The following is a 27,986-nucleotide window of genomic DNA, read 5'->3' on the forward strand; positions in this document are numbered from 1 at the left end:
TTCATTATCATTAACGAGATTTCACACACCTGCAAATCCGCGACCAGTTTTAATTGGAAAAGGTCCCCGAAAAACCGCTGAATATTTAACAGCTCTGCTCATCACAGGATCCGTGTGTGCTTGCAAAAGAAAATCATTGCAAAGTGAATTTGATCAACGCAAAGACACCATACGATTAAATAGCAGTACCTCTTTTTAATATTCACTCCACATGATCCTACAAGGTGTGACCTTAATGTACAACAGAGGTTGGCCTTGGAAACAGGGTTTACTCTACCCTCTACTGGCAGGACGTGAAATCGTCTTCAAATGAAATCCACCTTCTTCATGAGAAGACTTAAATATCAGTGTAGTACAAAGGCAAGTTTACTAAAAACAAAATACCAAAAATGTTATAGAATTTTCTTCATACACAAAACTCCAGTAAAGGAATACAGACACTGCCTTTGTTTATACCTGCACCTACCAATTACAGACTCAAGCATACACTCCACAACTTTGAGTATACAAAAAGAGAGCAAACAGCTACGAGCAAGTACAGTATGTAGAGCAACAAGTCTCTTGTGTGGTGAACTTAGAGTCGGTACCACCATCAGAACACAGTGTCTTCCTTCAGCTATATTTCCTGGTGTCTTTCCACCAGGAAAGGGATCTGGTGCTATAGCAATTTTAAAGTTTCTTTGCACCACCCACAGGTCACAGCAGTCCTTGTCACAGTGGTTCCACCCCCACCCCCCCATGGGTTCATTATTATTGCCCTGGCCTCTACCACCTCCCTCTGTGAAAGGGAGGACCCCCAAATCCAGGCCTCCCATTTCGGAATTGCCTTCCTTCCCTATCATTCATGCTCTCAGGTCCCATGGAAGGATGTCGATGGAAAGGGGGGCCACGAGGAGGGAACTGCATAGGCATTCTGAACCTGTCGGATGGAAACATGGGTCCTCCAGGCATCATTTGCGGCATGCTTGGCGGTGAGAGGAAAGGAGGCATATGAGGATTCGTCAAGCTGGGAGGAGGCTGCAGCCGTGGCATACCCAGTCTGGGTCCCTGCATGATCGCAGGGCTCGGCAGGGTCATCACTGGTGATGCTCGAGGCCCCAGCAGGTTGGCGGTCATGGAATCGACACGACCGTTGTCTCCTTTAGGATCTTCTGTGGACATCTCTGGAGATTTTACACTTCCTGCTGCAGAAAAGGGTGTGATTAAGATTTTATTAATTTTCAAATACAATGTTTGTTCACTTTGATCATCATCCTCATCACTAAATCTTAGATTTATATATTATATAAATATATAAAATTTATAGTATTTAATGAAAATGTCTCACCTGCTGCCAACTTTGTGGGGTCAAACTCTGTGTGGATGAAAGCAGCTCCTGCTGGAGGCATGGATGTAGGAGACAGCATAATAGGGCCCGAGAAAGCAGGCGGACTTCCAATGAGCTCTGTCTGTGGAACTGGTGCCAACTGGAAGACAGATGAAAACAAAGGCATCGTTAAAATTAAAGGTAAATGAAAAAGAAAGTCTTCTTGAAGTGACCTGGAAGAAGGAACTAGCATCTTCTGATTCCATAGCACGATGTTGCTACTTGATTACAGCCACTAACATTTATTTTGCCTCATTTAAAAATAAGTATTTTATTTTACAGCGTTGCTCAAAGTGTTTGTGTGGGTTTTCTCCAGGTGCTCCGGTTTCCTCCCACAGTCCAAACACATGCAGTTACTGGGGTTAGGTTCATTGGTGATTCTAAATTGCCTATAGGTGTGAGTGTGAGTGGTTGTCTGTCTCTCTGTGTTGGCCCTGTGACAGGCTGGCGACTTGTACAGGGTGCATCCTGCCTCTCGCCCTATGACAGCAGGGATAGGCTCCAGAAATTCAGATGTTGACCTTTAGGCAAAACATTTATAAGTCAGTGATCATTTTTAAGAGGCCTCGGTCTCATAAAACTTTACCAGGATACAGAATAACTCCTCAGTTCAGGTTCTGGACAGATGTGTTACGTTCAGGTCATCTTGTACTGACCCACTAGGATACAAAATGGGACACGTGACTCTTTTTATTACTCACGCTGTCCGTACAATGACTGCAAAGTTTGAAGCTGGATTTGTCACTACATATCATGTGAACACCAAAACACACATTTGCGAACAGACGTAAATAAATGACACCATACTGAACTGTTCACTCATTTCCAGTGATGCTCTCACAGCCAAAATGTTCTCAGTTCCTGAATTACAGCCAGTGAAAAGGCTTTCAGGGCACAGGTACACACCAAGTATGAGAGTTGTCCTTCAGCCTGCGAAAGGCAAAATATGTCCAGGAGTTCTTTTCCCTGCATTTGTCATCATCTGTTCAGTTTTGTTAACCGTTTACTGAAGCATCATAAACAGTTTATAACTTTACTCGTATTCAGTTGCAGGAAAACATTTGTGAAGCCTTTGGAATTAAGATGATTTGTGCAGTGATTACACACAGACTCCGATCTTCATCAACCATAAATTTAAATACACTTCTGTAATCTGTTCCAGTTTTGTGCATCTTTATAATGTGCTTCCTCTGAGCCCCTGTAAATGTGGTATTTGAGGTTAACATCTTCCATCAGCTTTGCGTTTTATTAATTTAGGGCCACCGTTCACCCTATGACAGCCGGGATTGGCTCCAGCCTCCCTCAACCCTGAACTGGACAAGCGGAAGAAAACGGATGGATGTTACTTATATTAAGATTAGGCCACATTTAAAGGCTAATCAATGCAAGTAAGTGTAAGTAAAGCTTTATTTAATGCAACTTGTATTTTATATATTAAGAACTAAATTATCTAATAAATATTTCAGTTCATATAAAGTTGCCGCGCTCTGCGGTTACAGTGTTTGGCTTTAAGAGTTCAGTGATGAGTTTGCGGTGAAATGATAGCAAACGTTTAAAATTTAACCCAATAAAATAGTATTTAAAGTCTGATTATATTATCTAAAAGTATAAAAATAAAGAACATATTCATGATGCTACATTTGTTGCATGAATGCATCGTCAGGTAATTTAGTTTATTAAGAGTTTTAACTTGTAAGATTGTGTAAAAGTTTTGAGCCACTCCTCATTTGTTTGTATTTTGTGAGGAAAACTCTCCGAGGCAGCTCTCTTGTAATTTCTTTAGTCTTCAGGAAAAGTTCTCCAGGCTTCTTGAGGGACATTCAAAGCTCTTCTTTGGCTGCCATCAAGATGATCCCACACTGCTTCGGCAATGCTGAGGTCCGGACTCTGAGGCCAATCCACGACTGATAGTGTTCACCTGCATGTTTTTCTATCCAGGTATGCTTTTACTTCATTCATAGTGTGTTTGAGATCACTGTGACGCTGAGAAATTAAGCTGTTTTCAATCACACGGTATTGCACGGTGGATCCAAATCTGAGGGTACTTTTCTGTGTTCTAATTCCATCAAATTCACGACAAGATCCTCGACCCCAAACCGTGACGAAGCCTCCGCCATGTTGGCTGTACAGATGGCTGTAAACACCGACTGTAGTACCTCTCCCCTGACCTCCTCCACCACTGAAGATGAATTGAAGCAAACATTTTAAATTTGGATTCATCGCTCCATACTCCAATTCTTGCATCATTTGTCATACCTCAGCACTTTCTCCCTGTTTCCTTAAGGATGGTTTCTTGACAGTGACCCTTCCACTGAGACCATTTCTTCAGTGAACAGCAGATGCATCTCTCAGGTCCTGTCAGGTCTTTGCTGGATTTTTTCCTATTTCATAAGGACATGACTTTTAGATACTGTTCATCTCCTGTAGATATGGTTTTAGGCTGGAGACTTCTTCTATCCTCCACTTGTCCAGTTTCTTTAATCTAAGCACACACTGCACACCATGCCATGTTTTTAGTTAATGGCTCTTTGGGAATCACCTGTGGTGGTGCAAAAATCCTATTTTATGCCTGTCAAACTGTGTCATCTTTGGCATTTTCATCAATTCATCTGTATAAATAAGAACAAGTTATGTGTTTATGTGACAGGCTGCAAGTAACACAATCTCTAAAGACACAATATAAAACTGGTTCTTTGCCAAGTTGTCTGTGTAGACACAGCACTGCTTCATCCCTTGAGTTAAGTGCCTTTTTATGCTTGGATGATTCATAGGTCATAGGTTAAGTGGCTCAGCAAAAACAGCAACAACATACTCCTGTGAAAATAGTCAGGTACAAGGATTGGACTGAAAATGAGTGAAAAATCAGGCAGCGTCCAAATAAAAACTTTGAAATACTTTCAGCTGAAAGACTGAAGAACTGGAGAACTACTGCTCACAATCACTTTAAAAATTACAAGTCTGGAAGCAAAATATGAAGAAAGAGAGTGGCCCAAGATTTTTGCACATGCTGTACATATAATAATAATCATCAATTTTTTTATGTCATGTCTTACACTAAAGAATCTCAAGAATTCAACCGTCAAATCTAAATTAATCTAAGTGATGCTTCCTCCTCCTTGAAAGCATAACCACTGATCAGTGACTCAGTGAACACATCAAGTTAAACGCCTACCAGACGCTGCACACTGATCACTTCTGCCTCGACATTCTCTCATCAGCGCCAAGTTGGCTGGAGGCGTACAGACTGAAGAATAAATCCTGGTCCTTATACAGAATGCAGTGTGCTGCTCTCCATCCTGTGTGACTTCCCAATAACAGCACAACAAGAACAGGAAAACTGGAAACGTCTGGATTCACGTGCTAAAAACTAAGCTGCAAGCTCAGATGTGTACGAGTCTCTCAGTGCAAATCTTAATTATGATCTTTGTTCACAGGAGTTATTAATTAATCGTTCATCATATAAAAAAAGGATTTTCATAATGCCACCCCCATGGAAAGGTTTCCCTGTTAATATCAGAATATTATTGATTATTACTGTGAACTGCATTTGGAGACAACTACACATGTTCATGCTGTATATAAAACATTTTTTGTAATTTTTTTTAATTAAAAAAAAAAAAAGAGTTACATAGCCACCATAATGCCACCTACTGGTTTGTAAATCCCTGTTTTGTAGCCTCGATGCTAACATTTTGACTACCTTCATGCAGTTAGTTAGCGAGGTGGATCCATACATTGGGTGTATTGTGCGCACACCACCTAATTAGTAACAAACAAATAAAATACTATAATTTCACTCACCAATACTAAAGCACAGACAGGCTGCTGTCCAACTGACTAAACAGCAAAAGACATCATTTATCAGAAAACTGCTGCATACGTGGAATAAGCTTAGCAGACATTTGCCGGCCACAGCTACTGTGACAGCATTTACCTGTCAGTCAAACTTTAAGCCTTAATAAAGTTTAAACAGATGAGCAATAAAAATAAATATATGTATGTGTATTTTAGCTTTGAGGACAAGAACCATTTTTTTGTACCTTAACGTAAACTTTTTTTTTTTAAGCTCTAAAGTTGGACATTTAAACATGGGAGTCCATGAGGATCGACTTGTTGCTTGAACCAACCTCAAGTGGCCACTTGAGGAACTGCACATTTTAGCACATCTGTCTAACAAGGTCCACTGGCAACAGAAAGTATGTGAAGCATTTGGAATAACTGTAATATCTGCACTGATTACTTCTGATCTTTAGCCGGCCCACAGTTATAGAAAAAAGCAGTCTGACTGTATGTCTGAGTATACTGAGTAATAATTCACAGTGCAGGCTGAAAAAGTAATTTTAATATCTGTACTACCAACTTCTCCAAACGCCACTGAGACCGGGAGAAAAGAAGGTTGTAGTCTGTCCCTATAAATAAAGGCACAGTGGGTGGCCTGCAAAAATCACACCAAGACCAACATGCACACTTGCCAGATTATGATGTATAACGAATTTATGATAATGGGTATTATTAATATTGTTCTTAAGGTAGATAAGAAGAATTTTCAGCTTTTTGGATACAGGTTTGGAGGGGGAAAAAAGCCCCTCATAAATCCAACTGTGAAGCATGGTGAAGGGAGCATCATGGCATTCGGTTGCTTTGCTACAGGGCATGGATGCAGCAATAAAATCAAAACTGTATCAAGAAATTTCACATGGAAAATTGTCAGGGCAGCAGTTCATGACCTGATGCTTACAAGGGGGTCTGACACAAAGCACTTATGGAAACCAACCAGAAACGGCTGAAAGAAAATATAAAATCAGAGTCCTGTGTATGTATGTCCTGTATGATCTAACAAGGACTAAAAAAATAAGAGCTCAGAAACTGATGAGCTGTAGGTTTTGCAGGTGGTAATGAGAAAAATCAAACAAAAAAACATGTCTGATGGAGGTTGTTTTAGACAAGACTGGACTGAGAGTTATTAGTGCATTCAGTGAAGACAAATAAATGAATAAAACACAATTTGTATGTTGTGAATTTAGATATCAGACCACATTTTATTATCAATTCTGAATCCTAGTCATTCTAAACCATTCATAAACTTTTTTTTTTGTGGCAACTGTACATTATGTACACACTGAACTGTCTTTTTTCTATGAACAGAAACATGACATTATGACTAAAAGAAGATGCTTTTAATTGTATGTATAGAAACTTCATAACAAGGTAAGCATTTATCTCAAGTAAGAATGTGGAACCAGCATCTCGTGGCCCTGAGGAGGACAGCAGTTTTAACCTGAGGTAAAAGCAGATAACAAATAACTACCTGGAGCATGAATATAAACTCTAATTTATCTGCCTCGAGGTGACTGATGCACTGTATCGACAAAATTATTGGGTCACATCTCAAATCTTTGAATTCAGGTGTGTTCAGACCCACTGGCGCAGGTGCATAAAATCATGCATGCAGTCTGCTTTTGCATACATTTGTGAAAGAACGGGTCGTTTGAAAGAGTTCACTGAATTCAAGTGTGGTACTGTAACAGGACACCACCGTTCAATCAGGTGGTATTACTGCAAAGTCAGCCACAGAGTGTCAGACCGGGTAAAGTTGCAAAGCGGGGTTGCCATGTGCTGAGGCGCATCACCAGGACTCTGCTGACTCAATAACTGCGGTTTGAGACCTCATCTGGCATGAATATCAGCACTAAAACTGTGTGCTGGGAGCTTCATGGCATGGTTTTCCATGACCAGCAGCTCCCGTAGGTGTAAAGTTCAGGTGGAACAGCACCTAATGTCTATAAAGAGTGTATTGGCTGTATGGACAGCTATGAGTCTTTGGCAAACAATGATGTTTACTGAGGACAGCTGATGAGGTTTATCTGTTGCATGAATTTTGCACTAAATGAACCTTATTTGAAAAAATCCACAGTTTCATTTACTTTAATTAAGATGTATTTTCCTGATATATTAAATTACAAAGAAAAAAAATTGTTGGCAAAAATATTTAAAAAGGTCCATCTCTACATAAAATAAACTATTTATTTTCATATGGCCATTAGCTTTCACACTGAAAGAGGAAAAAAAAAAAAAAGCAGTTCACAAGCAAAAGAAAGTTGAAGTCAGTAGCAACATGAGGGTCTGCTCTTACCCTGGTGTTTCACTCCATCAGCAGAAAACAGGATAACAACTGCTCCATGTTTCCTGCAGCTTAATCCGACAGAGGAAGCCCCATGAGGCAGGCAGCCGGGAATAAGAGCTTTGATCGAGATCTGATCCGTGATGAGCATCAACTCAGCGCTTTCAGTCAAAATGGTTCCTTTGGTCTTTGTCTATTGCTGCTACTTGGAAGACATCTGAAAAGATGAGCGCGAGGTAACCCTACAATAAGCTCATGAGCTTAGACTTTAGTATAATTCATGAGTTGCTTTTTGTTTTAAATATTCCAATATGCACTTTATTATGACTGAGCCATCCATCGCCTTTCAACCATCAGAGTGTGAATCACATCCAAAGATCATTATTACACTCACCTTTGTGAGGACTCGCGTGAGCCTGATGTTCTTCAAACATGGATCTACATCACTGCTGTATTACTCGATGTAACCGAAGACCCCCCCCCCCCTTCCTTGAAATGTCACCTCAGTTCAAAACGACTGAAACAACACTGCATATATTTTTCATGATAGTACAAGTTAATGACTGCTGAAATAAGTGAACCTAATCAGTGCTTTCAAGAGGGCTCTAGAAATCTTAAATCTAAATGCAGTGTATTTTGAACAGCTTGATTTATATTTTAGAACAAAACATAACCTGCTTAAATAAATGTGCTTTCAGCTTCTTCCTTATTTCCAGAGTCATCACGACAGCAGATGGATCTGCAAGTTTGATCTGGCAGATTTTATGCAGGATGCCCTTCCTGACACAACCCTTCTATTTTTCCAAAATTGGGACCAACACTAAGAGCACACTAGCTTGTGTTTGTGTGTCCTTCTATTCTTAAACCAAACATCTTGTTTCCTTTTGTTAGTTTTTGTTTTAGGGATTTTTGTAGTTTTGATGCATCAAACTTTTTTTTTTTAAAGATTTTTTTAAATCTTACAAGTTTAACTTATTTTTTTTAAAAAACAAATATTCTGTGGTTATTTGTCTATGGGTTATGATAAATACATTATCAAACCTTGACCCAGGGATGAAAACATTTACTAATTAATTCATGTATTTATGCAAGTTGTTTTTAATTTTCTGGCCTTCCAATGAAACGCTGGGCTAACAAAAAGTCATATGCTACACTTTAAGGACGCCGGGAGTAATATTTGGCACCAAGAAAGAGAGAAGGCCACGAAATCTTCAACAGAACAAAGAATACTGACTTGGCGTTATGATGCAGAGCAGATTTTCTGCTTCTAGATCCCCCCCCCCCAAAAAAAAAAAAAACTCAGTCCATCAAATTTTGGTGGGGAGGGAAAAGTGTTAATGCTGACAACGACCCACAGGAGGGGATCCAAGATTTGTTTTTCTTATCAATAAAGTTGCAGAAACTGGAATGTTTCGCTGACATAAACCAACCTCACTGTGTTCAGTTCAACTGCATGTTCAGGTGTGTACATTTTCTTCTGCCTTGGCATTGTTTAGCTCTGCGTGTCCTTTCCAATGTTTCTTCCTCCACCACTTCTCTCCTGTTGCTGCGCTCTTGATGTTGGCTGACAGCAAAACTCCAGAGTCAGTCAACATACACTTTGCTGCTTCATGTTATCTGACATCGTTTGACGCTCGTACCTCCTAAATGACATGCTGTACAGACGGAAGAGTCAGTAAAAGCAGCTGGGATGTGCCGATCCAAGGGGAAGTGTATAATAAAACTGTAGCTTTTCTGGACAGCTGATGTCTATCAGTATTAGAGAAAGATTGTCAGCGCATCCTTGTGTGTCAAGATGTCAATGCTGAGAGGTATTGCACAGAGAGAAAACAACAGGTGCTGGTATTTTGATGCCAATCAAACAATGATGTTGGACCATACACCACTAAAGTTAGCTGCTTTAGATACCCAGTTATTTTGGTCAGATGATGTTACAGAATACACTTTGTAAAAAAAGTTTTCTTCTTCACTTTGTTCTTATATTGCGTATCCAAAACGTGTGGTTTGTATACTCCTGCAACAACCACAAGCTTTTTGTGATGTTTCAAAGCAGAGCGAGAGCAGGAAGGCCAAGCATTTACATAAAGAGGTTAACTCCCAAAGACAGGACCCTCTTCCGGTCTACATGATTCACGTGGGTGCTCTGTCCATCCAAAGTGGAACTTCGGATGGACATTATGTGGGTAAGCAGGATTGCTGCTACAGAACTTTCTGTAGTGATTTCACAGAAATAAAAAGGTGGTAAATAATTTTTTTTTTTCTGTGTGATATTAAAATGCACAGGTAGTGAGAAATTTAGAAGGAAAAAAGGGAACTTTTTTAGGACTTCATTGTCAAATAAATATATATATATATTTATATATATATATATAAAATATAGCAGCCCTTTACTGGCCCATCTCATCTAATAGGAGATATTTCCTCATTAAAGGTCCTTCATGATTGAATATTCTGATGTTCATGCTAACATGTCCATTGGGTGTTTTATGCTAGAAGCACATTCAGCAGTCAACACGTGAACATTTCGGCCTCGTTACTGCAGCGTATCAGTGACGGTCTCAAAGTCGGGAATTCAGACAGCCAAGATCTCATTCATCACAAACCTAAGGAAACCAATCCCACCAACCTTCAACTGCAAAAATGTAACCAAACACTAGTAACACATTATTCGTTTAATGAACAAGAGGACGGCTCGTGTTATTTCAGTGTGAAATTTTTCTGCTTTGTTTCAACATTTGTGCGTTTACTCTTCTTCTGCTCATCTCATGCAAATGTTCGCATCAGACACACATGAAGGAGGAGGAGTGGTGAAAACAGAGTTATAGTTTATTTTTTACAGCTAGCACCTAACCACAGTCCATTGTTTTGATGTGTTACACAACTTACGGTCTCTCCTGACTGGTCAGAACAGCAGCCTCTGTTTTCCAGGCCTCTTGTATTAAAAAAAACAGCACTGGGTTTTCTCTCCAGCTTAATAAAAAAAAGTTTGGCAGTGTGGACCAGCGGTGTCTATCGCTCAAGTTTAACTTCATGATCGAGGCCAGCTGATGCAGAGGGCGAGTGAGAGGCTACATGCAAATGGCTGAGGGAAAAGTGGGCTCAAATTTGTATTCATACATACTAAATGTACCAAAGGATTTAAGTGACTTTAAGGCATGTTGGGATGATTTTCATTAATTCCTTTAAAAGGACTAAATGGTGTTCCCTCAAGGTATCATGGTCTGTCAGAACTTGTTTCATCAAGATTATCCTTCACTCTCTGAAATCTGTGTCCATTTTATATTTTGTGCCATAAAGGGGTTCAATGTGCAAAGACTAACTGCAAGGCGGCGGGTGTCTGGCAAATAGCCAATGCCCTTTCCCAGTATATTCTGGTGTTGATGCCAGTTGATCATAGCTCAGCATCAGTCAGAGAACAGCACGAAAACAGTTATTTCACTAGGAAATGAACAAAAACAGGACTATAAAAACAGAGTGAGCATGCAAACAGAAACCTGTGATTAATTCATACATACGCACCTAACAAGACTGTAACAAATGGTTTTATTGTTGGTAGGCATTTAGGAGCTTTTTTACTTAATAATTCATCCAAGTTCCAAGTCCAGCAGAGATTAAGTTGGAGTTAAACTCGGTGTATTATTTAAAAAAAAATTAAGTTTCTCCTTCTCCAAGAAAAGTTCTTAGAGGAAGATGCGATTTGATTGCATTTGAGGTAAGACTCCATTACCATCAAGGTCGTGAAGCATTGGGTAATCTGGTAAAAGCCATATCTCGTGTTCAATACACAAACAGCTGGCTGGTTTTGCTACAGTTGCTGTCGGCTTACCTTGTCTCTTTGACATTCTTCTTCCCAATCGGACCTTTTAAGTCCCACCAGCAGCCAACAGTCTCACATACTCGACTCGAACTTTTCTTCCAAGCGAGGTGCTCAGTTTAGTAGTCCTGCTAAGTATGATAGGTTCCAGAAAGCCTATTTTATTTAGGCTACTTTGCAGACCATTGATTCAGCTCCTTACAGTCATGGGAGGACTTATATTTTATTTTTAGGTGTTAAAAAAAAAATCTGATTAAAAGTTTGATTTGTTTTATACTACTGTCTATACTTTGATGAAAACTATTTACCTTGTTGCTTTGTTAGAACTCACACCTACTGCAACTCACCTTTTACATGCATTTAGCCATTTAAATATTTTTTATTGCCATTCAGTGAGTGAATTAACTCACTGCTTTTTGTAATAAGTAAAAATGACAAACTTCACCCAACACATTCCCGATAGCACAGCTTGATTACTGAAACAGAGCAAGGATAACAGAAATGGTTCCCTCTACACATACCACAATAATTAAAAGATTTTGTAATTCCCATTTTATTGGAATAAGTTATATGACAAAGTACAACCGAGTAAAGATGCAAGTATATTTCAAGACAGAAAGAAGAAACTGATGTATAAGCACTGCTGAATGTAAGGCCTACCAGCAGAGGAGCCCATCTGAATTGTGGGTATGCCGATTTATTTATTTTAGATGCAGAGGGTAAATAATCTGAAATTTATTTAGGATAGAAACAACAGTATAGTATAGTTAGTATAGTTGGTTAGTACAGTTATACTAACAACAGGACTAAAATAAAAATCCATATGTGATTATCACCTGATTATGCCTCAAACTTGTTTTCATCCGATGAAAGGTTAGCATAGATTCTTTGACTATACTTTGTGAAGGATTTTCCAGCCCTGACATCGTGTTTATGCCCATGGTGGTATCTACAGCTGCCCTTTGCCCCACATGCAGCAAACCTCAGGAGACAGTGAGAATGCTTCTGACATGGATTAATTACTGAAGCACTCAATCGGGTTTAGGCAAAGATCGTCTGAGCAGAGCATGCAGGAGGCAGGTCGTGCACAGGCTGAAAGAACACAGACCTTGATATATTGTCACATGGTCATAACAGGACCGTATACTAGGAAGCTGGTAAGTAAAACAGTTTGGTCTGATCTGACCGAGTCAGACATTTCCATTCTCACACACAGCTGCAGCAGGTACCGTCTATAAAAGCTCATATTCGCCTTCCTGTGAGTGAAAACAGCATTAGATTTTAGCAAACACTACGGTAGCAGTAAGCACAAACCACTTACTGGTTACCTACACACACACTCATTTCTCTTTTGACTGGAACAAGGAACACTGTGCAGGCTTTAGGGGAAGTATTCGCAAAAATTGAATATTTATAATCAGTTTTTCATTAGTGCATGACCACCTGCAATTGTTTTGTTTACGTCCTTTCATATTTAGACAGGAAGCAGCTCCTCCTCCAGTGAGACCACCATGTTTTGCAGTAGCCCACAATTAACAATGGAACAAACCAAAGCTCCTGCCCATCAGTGCTCATGCAGTAACTTAGGAATGCAAGTGTGTTTTAAAGCATAGCAAAACAAAAAAAAACTGGGAGGGTGATTTAAACTGTCTTCAGCACCAGGGCTCAACAGTGCAAGTATTTCACCTACATGTGTAACCAAATGAGAGGTGTATGAATTGTAAAATACAGTTAGGAGCACGCAAGTGAGTAATATAGGTTTATAACAACTGCAATGGTAATGATCCAATTATTACAGACACTGTGTAACTTCTGTCTGACCCACACACAGCAGACAGCAAACAGGCAGCACCAAAGGAGGCATTTAATCTGGGTGAACTTAAATATGAAGTTTTTCTAGAGCTGAAAACACACCGCTCATTATTGTAGGTACTGTATTACTCATCAGACAACCTGCTCAACAATCTTACACATGTACATAAGTGATTTTTTTCAACTCCTTCCATCCACCTTGGTATGTTTTATACGACCGCAGTGCACATGTCACACTAATATGAATGCTGCAAGCTAAAATTAAATCTCTGTTTTTTGGCAGATTCTTGCCCACTTTGCTGCAGGCTGAGGGCAGCTGCTCTCTCTCTAGCAGTGACACCTGCAAGCGAGTGGTGCAAAAGCATCCATCCGAAGCATAACCCAATTAAACCAAGTGCCGTTCTTAACCATTTGGAGAGCTTGTATGGTTATGGTAAAAGTAACACTCAAGGTTTCCCCTGCAGTCATAAAAATGTTACTGGAATTGAGTAATAGTTTGATGTTTTTAGATTATACACCTGCAAATGACTAGATCTGTAAAGTGAAGCCTCTGTAGAGCCGAGTATTCCTTTCACGTTAACTAGTAGTGACTTCATGGATTTCTTTACAAATAAAATTTTAGACATTAGAGAAAAAATTAATCATAACCATCTCAAAGATTATTCTTCATGTTCGGCTGCTTTCAGCACTGCTGGTATTTGTTTAGACTCTTTTGCTCCAGTTGATCTTTCAGAGTTAACTTCAATAGTTACTTCCTCCAAACCAGCAACATGTTTATTAGATCCCATTCCTACTAGACTGTTCAAAGAAGTCTTTCCAATTATTGATGCTTCAATCTTAAAAATGATCAATCAGTCTTTATTAGTTGGCTATGTACCACAGACCTTCAAGGTGGCTGTAATTAAACCTCTACTTAAAAAGCCATCACTTGACCCAGCTGTCTTAGCTAATTATAGGCCAATCTCCAACCTTCCTTTTCTCTCAAAGATTCTTGAAAGAGTAGTTGTAAAACAGCTAACTGATCATCTGCAGAGGAACGGTTTATTTGAAGAGTTTCAGTCAGGTTTCAGAATTCATCACAGTACAGAAACAGCATTAGTGAAGGTTACAAATGATTTTCTTAGAGCCTCTGACAGTGGACTCATCTCTGTGCTTGTCCTGTTGGACCTCAGTGCAGCTTTTGATACTGTTGACCATAACATTTTATTACAGAGATTAGAGCTTGCTATAGGTATTAAAGGTACTGCACTGCAGTGGTTTGAATCATATTTATCTAATAGACTCCAATTTGTTCATGTAAATGGGGAGTCCTCTTCACACACTAAGGTTAATTATGGAGTTCCACAGGGTTCTGTGCTAGGACCAATTTTATTTACATTATACATGCTTCCCTTAGGCAGTATTATTAGAAAGCACTGCATCAATTTTCATTGTTATGCAGATGATACTCAGTTTAACCTATCAATGAAGCCAGATGACACACATCAATTAGTTAAACTGCAGGAATGTCTTAAAGATATTAAGGCCTGGATGACCTCTAATTTCCTGCTTCTAAATTCAGATAAAACTGAAATTCTTGTTCTCGGCCCCACAAATCTTAGAAACATGGTGTCTAACCAGATACTTACTCTGGATGGCATTACTTTGGCCTCCAGTAACACTGTGAGAAATCTTGGAGTCATTTTTGACCAGGATTTGTCCTTCAATGCACATATTAAACAAATATGTAGGACCGCTTTTTTGCATTTGCGCAATATTTCTAAAATTAGAAACATCCTTTCTCAGAGTGACGCTGAAAAGCTAATTCATGCATTTATTACTTCTAGGGTGGACTATTGTAATTCATTATTATCAGGCTGTCCTAAAAGCTCCCTGAAAAGCCTTCAGCTGATCCAAAATGCTGCAGCTAGAGTACTGACAGGGACTAGAAAGAGAGAGCAGATTTCTCCCATATTGGCTTCTCTTCATTGGCTCCCTGTTAAATCTAGAATAGAATTTAAAATTCTTCTCCTCACATACAAGGTCTTGAATAATCAGGCACCATCTTATCTCAAAGACCTCATAGTACCATATCACCCCAACAGAGCACTTCGCTCTCAGACTGCTGGCTTACTTGTGGTTCCTAGGATACTTAAGAGTAGAATGGGAGGCAGAGCCTTCAGCTTTCAGGCACCTCTTCTGTGGAACCAGCTTCCAGCTTGGATTCGGGAGACAGACACCCTCTCTATTTTTAAGATTAGGCTTAAAACTTTCCTTTATGATCAAGCTTATAGTTAGGGCTGGATCAGGTGACCCTGAACCATCCCTTAGTTATGCTGCTATAGGCCTAGTCTGCTGGGGGGTTCCCATAATGCACTGTTTCTCATTCACCTTATTTACTTTGTTTATACTCCACTCTGCATTTAATCATTAATTGATATTAATCTCTGGCTCTCTTCCACAGCATGTCTTTCTCTCCCCTCAGCCCAACCGGTCGCGGCAGATGACTGCCCCTCCCTGAGCCTGGTTCTGCTGGAGGTTTCTTCCTGTTAAAAGGGAGTTTTTCCTTTCCACTGTCGCCAAGTGCTGCTCATAGGGGGTCGTTTTGACTGTTGGGTTTTCTCTGTATTATTGTAGGGTCTTTACCCACAATACAAAGCGCCTTGAGGCGACAGTTTGTTGTGATTTGGCGCTATATAAATTGAATTGAATTGAATTGAATTGAACCTAGTGCCAGTTACATACTACCAAAAAAAAAAAAAAGTATATTTTTTTATGGGTATTTCTAGGGTTTTCTGAGAAACATTTGTTTAAAAGGCCAATTTGGAGACTCCAAATGACCCGTGGATAACGTCATAAAAACTTTGCACATGAGAGTCAAAAGCAATGGTAACCAAAGCTTTCAGAGGCCTGAAGCATAACTCATAAACACGCTACAGTGCTTTTTCACCTTCATGAGACAAAACTGTGCATATAAAAGAGTAAAAACCATGGTAACGGTAGCATACAGATGCCTGAAGCATAAACACAAGACAATGTTTATTCCCATCTTGAAACTAAACTTTGTGCATGCAAGATTCAAAACAAGAGCTAAAGTGCAAAGTGGAAGTTTATCTGAAAAATAATTTTAAACACAGCAAACGAGTTTCCTTTTATTCCTTTTTTTGGGTTACTGGCAACATGTACGTCACCGGAGAAGTCTAACCACTGTGAAGTACTCCCCTGGTGTTTGTGCACGGTACCATCTGACCTTCAGCCCACCAGTGGTGCTGTTACCCATGATAAGCACAAGCCTCCGGCATGTTTAGGTAGCACATAATTTGCTCTCGCTGTCCGTTTCCTCATCATTTAGATTCTTGAAGTACTCGGAAACTGCACTTTTTACATACTGTGCATGAAGATAATCAGCACTGGCAGAAGGTGTTTACCTTGTTGTATATTGTTATCGTATTTTTGCTACATCGCAACATTGAAAACTGGCTTGGTCTGTGCATAAAAGAAGAAGGGCAGCCACTTCCATTTAATAATGGTGTGTGGGTGGGACATGAAAGCTGTTTTTGGGTCAATTAAGGTTTTAATCAGAAGTTCAGAGTGCATGCTCCATTTTATTATGAGGTTACCTGAATTTATTTTTACATCCAAACACATCCGACCAAATGGATCCAAATGCAATACATTATAAATTGTCATCACGTCCCTAAAGTTCTCTGTGAGCTTCTTAGAGAAAAAAAAGTATGTTTTGACCTACAACCAATGCGCAGCAGCATCTCGTAGTAAATACTAAATCTCAGATCTTAGTTTGTTCCTCAGCTTCTTGATATTTTAATCAGTTTATTCATTTTTCCCACCCTCCATTTCCTTTTTCTCCCTCCCCTGACCCCTGACCCCTGTATGCAGTGGCAGGGGCAGCGATGATACCCCACCCAGCCAGTTATAACATGTTATATCCCATTCTCACAGTGAAAGTCACAGTAAAAGCTTTCAAACACTGAGCAGAACTTAGAAAGATGTGAAAAATGTTTCTTTAATATTCTGTCTTCTTTTAAATCATTTCTTAAAATTTCAACATGCAGTGATGTGGCTTTTGAAAAAAAATGACAATGTGATTCAAATGTCCACTACTCATTGTTCAACAACCATTTATTATCTTTACAGCCTTCACAAGAAAGATTGTGAAGTAATCCTTCTTCAAGACCATTAAACCCATAAAATAAGAACACATGTAGAAGGTGTTTAAGGACTGCAATTAGCATTACCTGAACGTGAGCAGAGGCGATCCCATCTGGTAAACCTTCCAACAGTCCATTAACAGCTGCCTGATTGTTGATGTCCTTGGTAACAGTCCACTCTGTAAACAATGAATAATACAATGTCAATTTTGAAAAGAAAAGAAAAATAACGTTTTTATATTATTTCAGCAGATGATTTTTGCTGAAACCTAAATAATAGCTAATTGTTTACCTGGATTTAGTGTGTCCACATCCAGCATTCCCCCTTCGCAATAGCTCTGCAGCTCCTCCACTTTGACTTTACTCCACGGGATGTAGGTAACTCCCCGCTCGACATCCCAGAACTTTTTGTGAGCTGGTTTTATACCTTTATTCAAAGCCCAAGCAATCTAGGAAAGAATGACGTTTGGTATAATCACCAAGTTTTCAAACGACACTAAAACAAGTTAAAACATATAACTGGAAATAAAAGTGTTTTTGCATACCTTAACTGGTTTCTGATTGACTTTGTATGACCCCCTACTGAGTCTGTTCAAGGCTGTGTAGGCATCTTGCCTGTGAACCATAACAATATAGGCACAACCCCTGGGAGGAATCATCTGGACCCAGAGCAAAAAGTTAAATGCATTAAGATCATTGAAGCTTATAAGAATAACTCACATCACTGACGCTCAGAAGTATTTCTGACACGAATCGTCCAAACTTACATTGATGGACTCGATCTGCCCGAACTCTTCCAAAAGACACATCACATCAGACTGCTGAGTTTTCTTGTCTAGTTGTCCAACCCACAGTGTAGTACTGCAAACTACGGGCAAAAAAAGACAGAATAATACGTTTAAATTCACGCTGAGCTTTAGTATTTATTGAGTTTACTAACTCACGCCGCTGAAGCCTCAGATTTCTTTAAGATGCATTTGTACAAAATGTATTTTATACAAAAACAAAGATTTTGGATTTGATCCCACCTCACTTGAAGTGCTGATTATACTCCAGGATTTCATGGAGACAGCAGATTTTTATATACTTCCACCCATATTACAAATGGTATGTTTGTGAAGACAAAGATAGAAATGAAAGTGTGTGCAAATACTCAACAGTGGTGCAAGAACGAGCATCTCTTATTTTTTCAGGGACAGCACAGACAATCAGCATGTAGTACCCGATGTCTCGTCTGTCCAAGGTTTAAAGTTTTTTGTTTCCTCATAGAGAAGTAAAACAAAGATAAACTTGGAATTCGTAACCTTGGACTCTGAATCAAACTCAACTGTATTCTGACAGAATGCAGCATTTTTTGTTTGTTTTTTTTAAACAGAATCAGAAAAACTACTCAGAGGCAGCCAAAAAGGAGTACTATCTTCTACCTCAAGCCATGTATGTATTAAGTTGCGTTTCCATTAGTATCTACTCAACACGGCTCGACTCGGCGCGGTTTGAAGGTGTTTCCATTAGTACCTGGTACCAGGTACTTTTTTAGTACTCACTCAGCCGGGGTTCCAAGCAATCCGAGGCGATCCGAAATTGTGACGCAGAAGAACAGCATGCCACTGATTGGCCAGGGAGTGTCGTCGCTAGCGGAGTCATGAGAGCGACTCCTTCACAGAATCAAGCGTGCCATTTTTAAAACCCGAGAGCAAGAAACTGGAGGCACGCAAAGCACAGGTTGAATGCCCAGACGGACAGTTTGCAGCGTTGGTTCTACAACTTGAGAGCCATCTGAAACGTGCACACAGCATGCATATAACCCTATACTGCCGGGCGATCGCTGCTGAAGCACCGTTACCTGCCCCTACCAGCTGAACAGCTGGTTAGCACAGAGCCTGAGGCGGCTGATCAAAGGAACTTTGAATTACCGTAATAACGTGTTTGTCGTATCGGAAAAATTCAAATGGTTTCTGAAAGCTGAGAAACTGCACTTCCCAACCAACATAGGGTATTACTATGGTGTTATTACGGTAATTGTTGCTGGAAGTCCACAAACGGCGGCACTTTTGAAGTACACCGAGTCGATTATGACATGTTCGGGGGTATAGGGTTATACTTAACAATGATAACCTTCTTCCATTAAAACATTGTACGGGGTACTTATGCATGCTAGTGATATTAAACTGACATTAGCTGTTAGCTTGCCTCTATCTCATCCACTGTTGTGTTGTGTTTTGAGCCGCATACAAATTACGTCAAGACACTACTGCCCGCACTGCTATATCAACTCCACCCACACTGTGGGGGTCCTCAATTGCAATGGAAACAAAACAAGGCCGTGGTGAGTCGTGCCGAGTTGAGTTGACCCACGCTGAGTAGGTACTAATGGAAACACGACTTTACATGTTAACACTAAAATCCACAAATGAACATAAGCGCGCACCTTTTGTCTTGCTTGAAAAAATCTCCCTCAAATTATATCCCAACAGAGAGAAGCCAACCAGTGGCATTAAAAAAATAAATAAATCAGCTAATAAACCAATAAACTGGCCCACTGTATACAGAAATTCATTAGGTGTTATGAGAAGAAAGAAAGTCATCTCCATTCAAAAATGCACTTTCCAAAAAAAAAAAAAAAAAAAAAAAAAGCATGTTGAGCTCAGACTAATGCCTCAAAATGTCACCTCTAATTACCTGCAGTGCATGAGGACCTTAAATGTAGTTAAAAAAAAAAAAAATACACATTTTAATCGCTTAAATTAAAATAGCTTCTTTCTTTTGGTCTAGACAGGTTGATACTGTAGCTGCAAATGGCACCGAGCATTCCTGGAGCTCTGTGTACTGTTGTATTATGTGCAACAGTTACAGGTCTGTATCAGTCCGAGTACGTACCACTTAGCGTCTGACTCTTGATGCTGGGAAGACCTTTCTGCCTGCGCTCTCGGTCCTTCTCTCTTTCACTCCTATCCTGAGAACGAGAGCGAGATCTCCAGTGCTGTTCTCGGGAGTGAGAACGCTTTGACCTTCTTGAGCGCGATGAAGATCTTGATCTTCTTCTCCTTGGAGACCTGAAATACAAAAGAATAAAACATGTGAACATTGTTTCAACAAATAATGTAGATCTCCAGGGGAGAATGACTCTTTTCAGTGCAAAGAGTTTTGGCAGTTCACTGCTTGTAATTTATCCTAAAGAATTCATTGAGGTTATTAAATACCTTCTCAGTCAACTGTAATTTGAGAAGTAGTTAAACAAACTTTGGTAAACGTTAAATATCTTTTAAACAAAGTGGTGCAACCATGAGATTTTTTTTTGTAGGCCAACCCTGAAGTTAGCAGTGACTCCACAAAAATACAAATCAGACTTTTCCATAGGCTTTTTGACTGTCTTGGAAAATAATCTATGCAAACCACTCACGTGAATTTGATGCCTCATATACAAGTAAAATGAAACAAATTTGGAGTCCCATAGGGGCTCTGAATTGTATTTTGACAGAAGATGTAGCATTTTTTCAGGAAATCAGAGAAAGTATTCACAGGTAACCAAGAGACAGTTCTTTCTCCTACCTCAGCCCAAGTATTTCTTACCGATTATTAAAAGACTATAATCCGCGTTTGACATGATGTCCTATACCCCTGACGACCATCACTGGAACGTGTTAAAGATTAAAATTCATAAGTGGGGTTCTACTAACATATTTTACATTACAGAACAATACAAACTGCAAAATAAAACATGAAAATGTACAAACCTTGGTAATAATCACAGAACTCATTCAAACAAACTCATTAACTCTGAACTGAGGGAACCTGAAGTACAAAAACACTATCTCTGGGTTTTAGTGCTCATCCCTATGAACACTGTGAAATTCACAACCCCCAACAATCAGTCAACAATTCTGCACAATTATTCCTGATGAACACAGTGGTTACCTGGATCCAGACCTGGATCTGGATCTTCTCCCATGGCCTCTGTGTCGGCCTTCCCGCCTCATAGATAAATCTTCTCTTGAACTTCCCTAAAGAAGAATGATGGAAAAACCTTTTTTTTTCTTCCAGTTTACAGAGTTCGCAGCATAGGCCAAGACAGAAACATCTCAGCCACTAACAATGGAAACTTAACCATGAAAAAGAAAGTTTACCTTCAAGTGCAAATGCTTACCCGGGACTGAGAGTAAACCTCATTTGTGGATTGGTATCCATCTGGAATCATGTGATGTTGAGTATGACTCATTCCTCCTCTGTGCTGAGGACAAAGAGACAGCCACATGAAACGAAGTGTTTAAAAATTACTGGAACAAAAAACTTTGTCTGACATATCAGAGGCAAAAAAATCAGCAATTTAATTTGCATGCAATAAACTATGAAGAGCATGCCAGTATTAAAATTGAAAGCTACTAATATCATATGGCACAGTTATGGACAGATACCTTTATATCCTCAGTCTGACCCATCATATGCTGGTTAACACCTGTGTTGTGCACCTGACCAGGAAACTGGGTCATCATAGTTTCAGGTCTGTCATGACAAAATACAGAGCGGGTATTATAAACACGTGGTAAATATGTTAAAATAAAACAATACTAACCCAACTGATTTTTGCCATTTTTTCCCCACTGCAGACACTTAGACAATAACAAGAATAAACCAGTCAATAAGATTAAAACACAACAATAGTTGTATAACTTTTGCATTGTGTGCTCTCATTCAGTGGTTCAAACGTCATTTTAATTTACAAGAGTAATCTGTAATGTTCCCAACTTGAACTGCATTAAGTGTAAACTACAGTCTCATGAGTGACATTTTGGGTGAGCAACAGTGTGGCCAGCCTGTTCCTACGTATGCTGTTAACTCACACACTCACTTGAGCAATTATCAAAGCAAAAGCGCTTTGGTTTTCAATTTCTGATAGCCACTTCACATCACATTTTGTGCAAATTTGATAACTGTCCTCCTGCCTGTTAGTTTTTAGGATATACAAAGCGAGCCCAAAATGCCAATCTGAAAGACTGGTCATAACAGCCATGCACCTGTTTAGTGCTTTACAATCACCGCTGCTACTCAAGTATTCCCGTGTTTTGTGAAGTAACCCACCCAATGAAAATGTCTCATCTCTAAAAGGCAATGCAATCCCACGTGTTGTTCTCATCACTTATTTGGCTAACACTGATCAAGCACTGAAAATGAATCCCTGTGCACTTTGTTCTGAGCAGAACCCAATCCCAAACTGTTTATTTTATATATATATATATATATATATATATATATATATATATATATATATATATATATATATATATATATATATATATATATATATATATATATATATATATATTAGGGGTGGGACTTTAACGCATTAATTTCGATTAATTAATTACAGGGAAATTAACGCGTTAAAATTTTTAACGCATTTTAATCGCACTTTGCACCGTGGAACGTTTCTCAGTGCGCGAGTTCCCGGCATACAGATTATATCGACGCACAATGTCCAAATTAGGGGCCGCATCCTGCGAAGGACCCGGCCCACGTCTTTCGCAGCCCACGAACACCACAAAGGCCGGAAGTGAGCAGCTAGCCTTCATATCAGCTGCCGTCACCTCTGCGTAGCTCATGTCGCCTAGCAACCGTGAGTGCGAAGCACAGCTGTGTAAAAGCAGCTGTTAAATGGAGAACGAACTTTTTCTCCTTTTTGTGGTTTAATTTTAAGTCTTTAATTCAAAATAAGCTGTTAAAACAAGCATAACACATTTCAACATCAAGGAATACAGCTGAGAGAATGATTAATTTCCAACTATAACAAGTGAGACATTAATGTTGAATAAAACTATCCAGTTATGATGCTTAACTTTAATTTCAGGAGTCTGCTTATCACAGGAGCACTTCCACCCTTTGTTGGTCTGTGTAGTAGACTGGTGGGAAAATAAACAAAATTTTGAAGTTTAAGCTTATGTATATTGATTTATTCATCAACTAAACTTAAATTAATATTTATCATGTTAAATATTGAAATGCGATTAAAATGCGATTAATTTCGATTAATTAATTACAAAGCTTGTAATTAATTCGATTAATTTTTTTAATCGAGTCCCACCCCTAATATATATATATATATATATATATATATATATATATATATATATATATATATATATGTGTGTGTGTGTGTGTTTGTTTGTGTGTGTCAGGGGCTGATGTTGCGGGTAGTGATAATAAAATGTGCAAATAAAGCACAATTTTCAAAATCAAAAACAAATAACGTTGCCAACTAGGCTTAAATAAGTAGCCAGCGTTTACAAGATCATAAAAAAGACACTAACAGGGAAACAAACAAAAGAAACACCTAACAGAGTTTAGTGTATTGTCACCAAAATGTGGCTAAGGGTTAGTCAGTGTAATAACTTGGGTGAATGAATGTCCATGCTGGAAGTTAATATATGACTAAATGTCACTTGCACTGAACATACATCTTCTATCAGCTTTTATAGTGCAATACCTTCAACAGTGGAACATATGCAACATGTCGGCAAGCCTTGAGGTCACTTTCATACAAAAAAGCAACACACAAGCATAAACTCATTAATACATTTTCTGAAACTCACTGTGAGTGAACGTTGCCTTCAGTAGCTGTTATGTCTTCAGGTTCATCATCATAGTCAAATCGGTCAAGGAGTTTCTGAGGAAACAGACATGTATATATTAGGGATAGGCGTAAAGTTATCAATTATTTAAAAAAAAAAAAAAAAACAACTTTGTGACTAATTTTTGTCTACCTTAAAGCTGTTTGCCAAGTGCCAACAACAAAACTGGAAATGAATACACTACTAATAAGCAGGTGTCAGACCAATAAAACGTGTGCGACACAGTGAGATTAGTTGGTACTGTACAAACACGATACACATGCAAAGCTGACTGCAGCCATCAAAAAGTCCCACGTAGAATATATGAGAACAAGGTCCACTGCAAATTGTGTCATATAAAACTAGCATGTCATAACTCTACCACAACTGTAAGAAGAACAGTTGTCTAGCTCACAGCAAACATCAGTTAGTCTTTGGTTTAGTTAGCAACATCGAGTCGTGCTGGTACCTCGGCTAAAGAGCTTTTCTTTTCGGTGTGTGCGCTGTATGCGTTGAGCTGAGCCAGTGGGATCTGGGGTTGGTGTGGTATGTTGTTTTCAGTGGTGGCTGCTAGAGTCTTATCTGCCTGCTGGATGTTCTGGAGCATCCTCTGCAGCTAGAAGAGGGAGAAACAGGTGCCATTCAGATCTAACACAACATTAGTTAAGCTGCTGGAGGACAAGACAAATTACTGCTTACCTCCTGACCATGAGGGGACTGAAACAGCTGTGCCACAGCAGCTAAAGCATCAGGACTCGGTAGCTGGGGCACTGCAGGCACGACTGGGACATTACTGACAGGAGGCCGTGTCTCTGGTTGGGGCTCAGCGGGAGCTGTTGAGACACAATAAAACAGCTTGTGTCTGCATGATGCATTACAACATCATACACTTTACTCTCAGGTAACACTCAGTTACAAACACGGTGCAAAGTAAACACCAGTTCCACTACCTTCCTCTGCAGGGCGAGGTGCAATGATACCATTCGCCATATCCATTAGAGGCTGAAGAATGTCCATGTCAAACACACCATTCTTCTGCCACAGGTTAAGGACACGGACAATTTTTGTCTGATGGGGGGGAAAAGGAAAAAAAAAAATCTATGAGATTTTTTTTGTGGTACTTATTGTAATTATATAAAATACAAAAAATACAAATTACCTTATCATCCTCTGGGCAGCGATAAAGGTTTTGGAAGGTCTCTGAGAAGTTTTTTAAGAATCTGGGACCAAATACGTCCTTGTCAACACCGAACTGATGACGCGACTGTCGAACAATCGAATCAACCACATACAAACCAGGAACCTTTAATTCAGGCTTGCACTGAAACAAAAGCAACGGCAGCTTTCATTTGTAAAATGCAGACTTATCTTAACAATATGATACACAGTAAGAGGCTGAATAATACATACCTTCTTAATGAACTTTTCAACAATCTGGACAACATGTTTGTAAAGCTAATGAGACAAAGAAAATGTCAGTCACAACATATGAAAGAATATAGTAGCCAATATAGTAGGATAAAACAAATAACTAAAAATTCTCCTTTCCTGCATAATTTTCTTTTTTAAAATCAGTGGAAAAGATATCACAGGATCAATCTATGAAAAAGCTTTTGTTCATGGTGACTGCCTGATATTTTTTTTTATTGTTATTTAAGACACAGACGGACAAAATATTGATTCTACTCTTTTATAAGAAACACTTTTACCAAATCTTTAGTGGCTAAAATCTTAAGTCTCACCACTTGAGATATTATGACTGTATTTCATTCTACATCAGTCAAAAGGCCTAGTACTCACAAACTTTTATCATCAATTACCACACACAACCATAGCACTCTGTTTGTAAAAGAAAATAAAGGGCATGTAGTAACCCAGCTAATAAACATCAACCTACAGGTTTTATGGATATTTTTGATTATTATGCAACATTATGACATGAACAGTACAAAATTCTTGAGGGTTTCGTAATCCAACGATAAAATTGACATTTACTTTACCTTGATAGCTTTGATGGCTGATTTTGTTACAGACATCATTTTAGCGCGGGATATTGGCGGCTTCATGTCAATCATGGAGAACAGCTAAAAGGTGTTGGGGGGACATAAAATCAGTTAACTTTATAAGAGAAACTGATGTAAAATTACTTTAGATATGTTGTGTCCTTTATAAAACAAAGCAGTAGTATATCCCAATAAAACATAGTAGCATATAGACAGACAATTCAGCAACAGGAAAGCCTCTACAAACTAAAAAGGTTTTAAAAAAGGTTGAAATGTTATATTTTTTTCCCTCTGGTGCGGTGCTGAGTGGCTACTTGCTACAGCAGCTATCATTTTGCAAATCTACTCCTGGGTTTTCTTCTTAGTATACTATTAGCTACAGAGAATCTTCACCAGTTGATCACATTTGATCTACTGAGCAGAGTTCAAGCCATCATCACAGGGAATGGGAGGTTCGTGGATGATAAGGACGAGCTTGACGAGCTGATTAAGACCCGGAGATAATACTATGAGTGTAGTATAATGTGTTTTCATAGAGACACTGCCACACTCATCCTTCCCTGACCACAGTGCGACTGAACCCGGCATCAGGACTTTCTGAGCAGACGTGACGCTGATGTGAATGCTGACACAGAGGTTAATCAAATGACCTTGACTAAATCATTCTGGACCGCCCTCTGCACCATTTACTGGACAGACAGCACATGACTTTCTCTAGCATCTGCTTCACATCACCTGCCACAGAAAATGTTTTCTACCTTATACCAAAATACCTGAATTTATTTTTAAAATTTTACTTATTAAGCTCGTTTTTGTATTAAATTTACCTTTTTAAATGTAATGAGATCTTTTATTTTATTACAGTTTTTTTCTATTAAATTGTGCTCCGTCTTTTGTGCAATTTTTACCTTACAGCAATATTTCTTCTAGTCCTATATATTTTATTGCACAAGTCAACTTTATTTAAGCTTTTCTGTTATATGTCTTGGCTGCTGTGACACAATAAATTATCAACTTTTAGGATAAAAAGGGTAGATCATATTTTTTACCTTATCGAGCTCTATATGTTTTTACAAACATACAACCACTGCCACGTGGCATACATATTAATTTAAAACTGACTCAAATTATCTTTTTAACAGGAAGTATAATCTAAGAAAGAATATGTAAGAAGTTAATTTTTAGTAATTGGTCAACTGTAATCATATTTGTATATTAGCAGAGTGGATTTAATACTTTTTTTCACCTACAAACACAACAGACCACACACAGCAAACCAGTTTTGACCCAAGAATGTGTAAGAAATCATAGAAACGGACTCTTATATTTCTAAAGCTGCAACAAATTTTAAGAACACACAGGTCAAAAATGTGACTTAAAATAAACCAATAACCACACTTCAAGTATACAAAGCAAAAAAAAAAAAAAAACAATAATACAGAGGCCTTCACTGTTAACCAGTTATGAAATGCCTTACTTGCTTAACTCACTGGAAATAACAGTAAACATCTGAAAACAAGCACCTCAGTGGTAACGACAGCTTTATTTTAAAAGATCTCACTACATGTCACTCATTCTAAGTGGTATGACCCTACGAGAACAATTTATTTCCTTATCATTTTTACCAATCGTGATCTCAGCAGTGCAGGGTTAAATTAATAATTAAGCTGAGTACTAAAATTAAAGGCCGTGTAGGATTAACGTACTAGCATTGAACTACAATTACGCTAGCGGTTAGCCAATCCACTGTTTACGTTTTAACTGGACAATAAGCTGGCGCCGGCACCGTCCCCAAGGTGGATGAATAATAACCAAAAACAATGATTGACATTAAGTAGCTCTGACATTATATTTGCTTTTGCTCGTGGAACTGAAGTAAAACATGAGTAAACTTTACCTCCATGTTGAACGCGTTCACTGCATCCATAACGGCTGGTTACTGTTGAAAACTGACTGACTAGCCTTTATATTCGGTTACTTAACCTCACCATAACCACGCGCAGATACATATAGCTCACAACATAACAACCGTCGGCGTCAGGAAGCTTTTTTTTCCTTTCGATGTGGCGCTAACCAAATGTTAGCTAAGCTAGCTTCGCTTTTCCACCCTGTAGGGAATC

The 27,986-nt window shown here is 38.9% G+C and overlaps 1 protein-coding gene across 2 annotated transcripts; it reads right to left on the reverse strand.

Annotated features, from left to right (window-relative positions):
• Nucleotides 1-194: 194 nt before the first annotated feature.
• Nucleotides 195-27,986, reverse strand: LOC115791191 (SR-related and CTD-associated factor 4-like). Of its 2 annotated transcripts, none has more exons than XM_030745324.1 (18): nt 27,764-27,986; nt 25,864-25,947; nt 25,274-25,318; nt 25,023-25,184; nt 24,814-24,931; nt 24,563-24,696; nt 24,333-24,479; nt 23,846-23,919; nt 21,674-21,761; nt 21,406-21,489; nt 21,189-21,262; nt 20,139-20,314; nt 18,029-18,129; nt 17,807-17,920; nt 17,554-17,710; nt 17,349-17,440; nt 1,328-1,466; nt 195-1,184 (listed from the first exon to the last, which is right to left on the reverse strand). In XM_030745324.1, exons 1-18 carry the CDS (start codon nt 27,791-27,793, stop codon nt 766-768), a joined length of 2,238 nt encoding a protein of 745 aa, XP_030601184.1. In that variant the 5' UTR covers nt 27,794-27,986; the 3' UTR covers nt 195-765. The 2 variants fall into 2 exon arrangements, with proteins under 2 accessions (XP_030601184.1, XP_030601183.1); XM_030745323.1 differs by having other exon boundaries at nt 21,177-21,262.

Source organism: Archocentrus centrarchus, chromosome 13 (assembly GCF_007364275.1).
Source record: "Archocentrus centrarchus isolate MPI-CPG fArcCen1 chromosome 13, fArcCen1, whole genome shotgun sequence".
NCBI classification, from domain to species: Eukaryota; Metazoa; Chordata; class Actinopteri; order Cichliformes; family Cichlidae; genus Archocentrus; species Archocentrus centrarchus.

What these genes read in the sequence shown, in the direction of transcription:
- LOC115791191 (XM_030745323.1), bottom strand. Translation starts at nt 27,793, where the DNA reads ATGGATGCAGTGAACGCGTTCAACATGGAG. An exon ending in ACCTCGCCCTGCAGAGGAAG is followed by an intron (nt 24,697 to 24,813) that starts GTAGTGGAACTG and finishes GTGTCTCAACAG; the next exon opens with CTCCCGCTGAGCCCCAACCA. An exon ending in AGTCCCCTCATGGTCAGGAG is followed by an intron (nt 24,480 to 24,562) that starts GTAAGCAGTAAT and finishes TCCCTCTTCTAG; the next exon opens with CTGCAGAGGATGCTCCAGAA.